We start from the raw sequence: 6,768 nt of genomic DNA on the forward strand, positions 1-6,768 counted from the left end.
TTTAGGATTTGACCTGAGTTTAAAACCAGTCCAGCAATTTCACAATTTACCAATTGCAAATGGAGAAACACAAAAAGCACAGGCAGCCGAACAACTCTTTGTATTCTAGAGACAGCAATAGCATTATGTGCTTTGCCACTGCAATCAGTTCTCTCTCCAGTGTTGCACCTAAAGCATTTTCTGCACTTCAAATTTGCTTACGTGCAACCAATCCAAAAAAACAAGAAGATAACAACATCTCTTAACAATAACAAAAACCTAAAATGATCTAAATCAATTTATCTGTTAGATAATTAAGTTCCTTCACCATCAGCTAACATTCACTTCCAATTTTAATTCATCATAGAAATGCCAATTTTTACAACAAACCAGATAAATGGCTGGTCCAGTCTTTACAAGTGCCATTTTGTTCTGGTTATTTGCAGCAAAAGACAATGTGAAGAAGATAAGAGAACCTACAACCATTTATGAATATAGGAACCATTACCATCCATGACTTTAAACGGTTCAATTATTCATGAAAGATGAGGCTTTCAAAAGTTTAGTACACTAGTGATCACTCACAAAAAATAAAGGTTTAAAGAAACTCAAATTATGATAATAAAGATGGAGCCGACTTCTGAGTTTTTACCTCTTAGCTGATGCCCTTCAACTAAAGCCACCAACAAACCTGTCTCAGCAAGAGCAATGGACTCAAACACCTTTTGCAACATGAAAGGCTTCTTCCGCACCCAAAACACATGCATATCAAGAATGATACATGTCTGGAAAGGTCCGCATGTATGGAGTTATAGCTTTGACATCAATTTATGCATGTACCATCAAACTTTGACACTAAAAAGAATGTTATCTCAACAATTGTGAATTCGGCATCTTGATAAATAAGCCTTTACTCCATTACAGCAACACCACCAGCTGCCTTTATCTTCCCTATGATGTCATTGGCCTCCTCCTTGGTGACACCTTGCTTCAACAAAACTGGTACCTTCTCTACTAAATCCTTGGCCTCCTTCAACCCAAGACTGGTGAATGTCCTAACCTCTTTGATCACCTTGATCTTTGCAGCAGCATCAAACTTCTCCAATTTGACATCAAATGCTGTCTTCTCTGCTTTCTTCTCCTCTGCCTTCGCTGAAGAAGCACCCATCTCCGGGCCAAAATTAAAACCTGCAGAAGATATTGGTTGTGGCTTGGGTTGCTTCAGCCTGTCCAAGAGAGTAGGCCCAATCTGTTTCAGCTCTTCCATTGGGAGGGCAGCAATGCGATCAGCAAGCTGCAGAATTTTGTCAGATGGAGGGGATCTAGGTCCATATGGATCATAGACTGCTGGGTATTTGTAGCTTTTGGACTTTGAGTCCCCTGCTGCAACATCGGTGCTGAAGAAGCAATGTTGTAATCCTATAATTCTCTTGGATGAGGCAGCAGAAACATGGAGACTTTTTAAGGTATTAATGAGCTTCATCCTATCACTATTCCCTAAATATGAAAACCAATCAGGAAGAAACAGGAAGAGTGATATAATCTGCCTGAACAGGCTATTTATGATGTCAAAACCTTGGAAGATTTAGATTTTCCGCTACTATGGATCGCCACTTGAATAGTGAATTATCTGTGAGAAAACACAGATTATTAATTGCTTGAAGTAGGCAGAGGACATATACCATTCACAGCAAAGAAAAAAAAGGGAGGAGAGATCTCTAAGATTTGTACTTTGTACAGAGAGGAACTCAATGAAGGGAAACCGTACAATTATAGATAACCAATATAAATTTAAATAAATACAAATTATATTTGTCCAGTGATGGATAGATGCAGGGGATATTAGGACATTTGATTCAAAGAGAAACAATTTAAGTCAATTATATAAATCACCTTATATCAAAAGCCATTTGAATCTTAGTAAATAAAATGTAATTTAACAGAAAAACTTCATAGCAAGTATATTAAGTATCCCTTTTATGGCTTAGGATCAAGTCCCATGTATGTAAAACCATCCCTCATAGTAGAAGTATACAAATAAAACCATCCCTCATGGTAGAAGTCTACAGACTTGCATCCAGTGAAATCAGATTTCACCAATTACCGACCTACAATAATGCAATTCATCAAAAATGATCCATAAATGTTTTCCAAAACAAATGAATTAAGGCTAGCTTCAATGTTTAGTGAATAGTAGTGGGGCAGCGAACTGCTTCTGCAAACTAAAAATGCACTGAGTGGATTTCTGAACAACGAAATCGTTTCTCTCTGTTGTATCCTTGCCATGTTCCCTTTGCTTCAGAGTTGACATTAAACATGCACCAATATTTTCATTAGAAAAATGCTTCACTGCACCACTCCTGATGTAACACATTCTGTCCTCTATTGTTGACATAGTAGGTAACACATCAGCAGCAATGCGCATGTCATGTCAGAAATTCATCAATTACAAGGCCAAGAATCATGATATTTTTAGATTTCTCCTGCCCCAAAGCTAAAAAGCAACATGAAGTCCCCAACACCACTTGCATGATGATGTTTTCAATCTGTAAGACTATCAAGCCCTGTTAAAGAGCAATGTTCTCAAATTGGCTTAAGATCCGATATTTCCTCTTATTTTGATGGCAACAGCAGCAACTGAAGTAAGAAATGAAATGAAAGAAGAGTAGCAAATGAATAGAGAAAGATATTAGAGGGACAATGCCATAGTGGAGAGTATAACCCTGAGAAGTAGTAAAAATCTAGTTCAATAAACTGCATTGTGGTGCTCCCAACTTCAATGTGCTGTATGGATACATAGAAGAGGAGAAAAAGGGAAAAATAGAAAGAAACAGGAGAAGAGAAACAAGAGGAAAATTTTGGACATGAAGGAAGAGAGAAAAACATGGGACACGACAGTAAAGAAAAGAATAGAAGGATTAAAAAGGTGGCTTGGAGTGAAGCCACTTGTCCCCATTTCTTTCTTCTTCTCTCCTCACTATACCATCTTCTCTTCTCTCCTTACTAAAAGCCCAATGTACAGCACCAATACCCGACTTCCATGGGGAACTGGGAGCTATTGGTGCTCCAGCAGGAATCGGTGTGGTGTGAAGCGGCATTCTTGTAATTAGGATCAGAAAGCAGAAACACTGATTACTAGCATTACAGAGAGAATCATTCAATTAACTTTTGCTAGCAGAGATTGAAGCATGCTAAGCAGAGTTAGGCATCACTAGGGATTAAAGCTGTTAGGTGTTGACAACCAGTTAGAACATACTCACAACTTAGGAATTAGTACTTGGAGCTCCAATAATTAAACCATCAATGTCTTAAATCCCCAACAAATCGAAAAGATGAACACATACAACTCTAGTTTCAGGACAAATGGTTTCAGAATTTATTCCACCAAATATACCAAGGATTCATATTTGTTATAGATTATTGCTGAATCCAAGTACGAGCAAGCATCCACAGCAGCACTAGTCATCTACCACGAAAATCTAAAACTTCCATACAAATAAAAGCTAGTAACAACAAGTAGAGTTAGTTAGGCATTTCACCGAACGGTGAGAATGCATGGTATGCTCCTTAAAAAAACAAGACGACAACGCGATGTTTGATTAAGCGATGGTTCGGATAGAGCAAAAACAAAAGAGAGATAATTTGAAGGTAGGAACGGGAGGAATCATTGTGAGAGACAAATTGGAGACAAATAGCGACAACATCAAACCGGGAAAAAAAGGAGACAAATTAAAAAAAATTCAAAAAAAGGGCCGCTAGCGTCTTACCAGGATCAGGAGGACAGCGAGGTTTTCGACGACATTTAGAGAAGCCCAAGTCGGCTACGTCCTTCTTTGCGCTACGGAAAGTAGATGAGAAGCGTTGGCTAGGGATCGGGGGTTAGTAACTCTAATCGACGAAGGCATGCGCTGAAACGGGAAGGATAAGAATGGAATATGAAAAATGTCGGGATTGGAGCTATTCTAGCTGGGATTGGCACGTGCAGCACCATGGATGACTGTGATTTCGTCAGACGGACTGATGGAGCATAATTAGTTGGGGGTGGGCACGCTTCAGTTAACCGAGCCGTTACCTTATTTTTAAATTCCAACCGACCCTATTGATTTTACAAAAATTTAAACCGAAATCGAATCGATCTTAATCGGTCTAACCGGTTCGATTTTTTAATTTTTCAATTTTTTTTATAAAATTTATTTCAAATTATAATTTATAAAAAAATTGAATTAAATTGAAAACCTTCCCAACATTGATCTTGTTACCAATTTCAAAAATTAAAATAATCTTTTTTATGATTATAATCATATATATATATATATATATTATAAAACGGAGGCCATATTGGGTTGTCTCCGTTTGTCATGTGGATAAAAATTATTTTGTCATGTGGAGTAAAATCACGTGGAGTAAAACAGCAAAAAAATACAGCGGAAAAATACGGATGCGCATGCGGCCGAGCTCGAAGGGCAGTGCCCAAGTGCGGAATGGTCGAAGCTCTGCCAGATGGGGACGGTGACGCCGTCAGTGAGACCGAATCACGTTCTCGGATCATGCCCTTACAACTCTCTTGTGCACCGCCATGACGCCATGCGGAAGAGGAGAAAGAAAAGACCTAACGCTAGATTCAGCAAGAAGGGGACGAGCGAAGAAACCTTGAGCCTCACCTTAGGAGTCGGAGAAATTTATAATTTTTCCCTCTAAGTTTCTTCTCCTCTCCCTCCACTATCCAGCAAGCCCTCTAGAGAAAAAAACCATCGCAACGAGTCGACGATGCACTTTGGTTTGTTTTCCTGCTCTCCCTCTCTCCGCCCCCTCCTGCTCTCTCTCTCTCTCCTATCTCTCCTCTCTCCGCCTTACCCCAGCCTTTTATTTTTTTTTCATTTTAATTTGAGTTTCGAGCCCGACAACTGTTGGGTGGAGACGAATCGAGTCCGCACGGGCTAGGGGTGGGATGTTGTGGATCGATGATGTGGACCATTTGGATAGTAGATGTGGGGTTGAGTGTGTTGTGTTTCTTTTGTGAGAGAGAAAAAGAAAAGCGCGTTTGGCTGGTGCCAGCGGGGATTTTTTTTTTCTTTCTTTCTTTTTTTATGAGTTGTGGTAGGGGACTTGGGAAAGTAGATAATATCGATGGAGAAAGCGTGAGCTCCTCTCCATCGGCAATCGGGGAAGAAAGAGAAGGGAGGAAGGAGATGGGCCTAACGGATTCGGGTTTTGGCTCCCAACCTGATCTGAAATCCGGTATAGATCTATTTATTTAAACAGAAAATCTTACATTTAGGCCATTGATAAAGGCTATATTCAATTAAGTCCTTTTGACAATTGACTGAACCAAACCATGTTGAGTTAATTTAGTTTAAGGGTGTTTTTCAATTAAACCCTGATAAAGTATTTATCATATAAAGGTCCTTTTCTACTGGATCTCCACATTTTTGGCTTTGAACCCAAGGGCAAAAAAAATATTAATTAGGATTGTCTCGTCAACTACTACAACCATGCATATAAATACAAATACAATATGACTATTGCCTACCTCCTACTATTACTTAACCATCCATTCTTAAATGCAAACAAAACGGACACAAACTACTAATCTCATATATGTATAGATTATCATTGTCTCTTAGTCATTCTGGATGAAATTCTGTGCTACTGGGACTAAGAAGTTATTAACAATTCAACTATTAGAAAATTTATCTCTATCTTTTCTCTGGAGCAAGTCTTTAATGATGACTAAAAATTTAATAAAATAAAAATTATATAATAATAAAATATATATTATTTTTATTAATAGACTATGAAAAAAAAGAGATATATGTGAGATGCAAATAGGTGGTCATGTTTTGCTTAATGATGAAGATTCTGAAACAATTGATGCTGAAAATATTGATTCAAGAAATGATTTCTCTGTCAGTAAAAGATAGAAATGATTATGTTACTTCTTACTATTATATTATTTAAATATTTTAAATTTATATTTTAATTTAAAATATTTGATATCATCTATGATATCTTTTATATTATGTTAAATTTTTAATTTATAAAAATATTATTTGAATAAATAAATATGCACGGGGTTCTAAGAATAATAATAACAAAAATTAATAATAACTCCATATAAAATCATACAGTATGGTTTTAGTTACTAAAATCCTTCCGTGATAAGTGTCATGAAAAGCCACCAAATAACAAATACACAACACCATTAAATACAATCCCAAATGTCACATAAAACACATAACAGTATAGCTTCAATTATCCAATACATCTAAAATATCATAAACACTAAGTTCTTAAGCAACACGACCATAAGTCATAACTAGTCACAACTCCAAATAAGATCCCATATCTTCTCTCTATCATAAGTTACTTCAAATGGAAGCCATCCAATAAAGCTCGACAAATCTGCAAAATACAAAAATAAAATACAAGTTAGAAGTTAGAACTTATATAATACAATAAAATAAATTAAAAATAATAATATTAATAAATTTATCAGAAGCTCACAATATTACCTTCGAATGCGATACTTAGTCACAATATTACCTATACCATTGAGACATCTACTCCGTGTCATCCGTCATTTCTTCCATATAAAATAGAAGGCAAGCTCTTCGCAATCAATCCTATCCACAAACAAGAGCCTCTATGATTCTTGGCATCAGAGAGCTATGAAATAGATTAAGCACATGACCTCTAGTGTTTTTTGGTAGAAAACAGCAGGAGTATATTGCACCGACATAAAGTATACAATATATGCCATGGCCCCGTATACAAAGTAAAATGGACAGT

At 36.9% G+C, this 6,768-nt stretch overlaps 1 protein-coding gene across 2 annotated transcripts; it reads right to left on the reverse strand.

Moving 5' to 3' along the window:
* Positions 1–464: 464 nt before the first annotated feature.
* On the reverse strand, positions 465–3,905 carry LOC140851024 (uncharacterized). 2 transcript variants are annotated; one of them, XM_073261910.1, is made up of 3 exons: positions 3,747–3,905; positions 1,555–1,609; positions 465–1,476 (listed from the first exon to the last, which is right to left on the reverse strand). In XM_073261910.1, the coding sequence occupies exon 3, from the start codon at positions 1,460–1,462 to the stop codon at positions 890–892; it is 573 nt and encodes a 190-aa protein (XP_073118011.1). In that variant the 5' UTR covers positions 1,463–1,476; positions 1,555–1,609; positions 3,747–3,905; the 3' UTR covers positions 465–889. The 2 variants fall into 2 exon arrangements, with proteins under 2 accessions (XP_073118011.1, XP_073117991.1); XM_073261890.1 differs by having other exon boundaries at positions 465–1,609; positions 3,747–3,904.
* Between the last annotated feature and the right edge of the window lie 2,863 nt (positions 3,906–6,768).

Source organism: Elaeis guineensis, chromosome 1 (assembly GCF_000442705.2).
Source record: "Elaeis guineensis isolate ETL-2024a chromosome 1, EG11, whole genome shotgun sequence".
Lineage (NCBI taxonomy): Eukaryota > Viridiplantae > Streptophyta > Magnoliopsida > Arecales > Arecaceae > Elaeis > Elaeis guineensis.

Bases quoted from the DNA above. Each gene is read 5' to 3' on its own strand.
- LOC140851024 (XM_073261910.1), bottom strand. From the start codon at position 1,462: ATGAAGCTCATTAATACCTTAAAAAGTCTCCATGTTTCTGCTGCCTCA.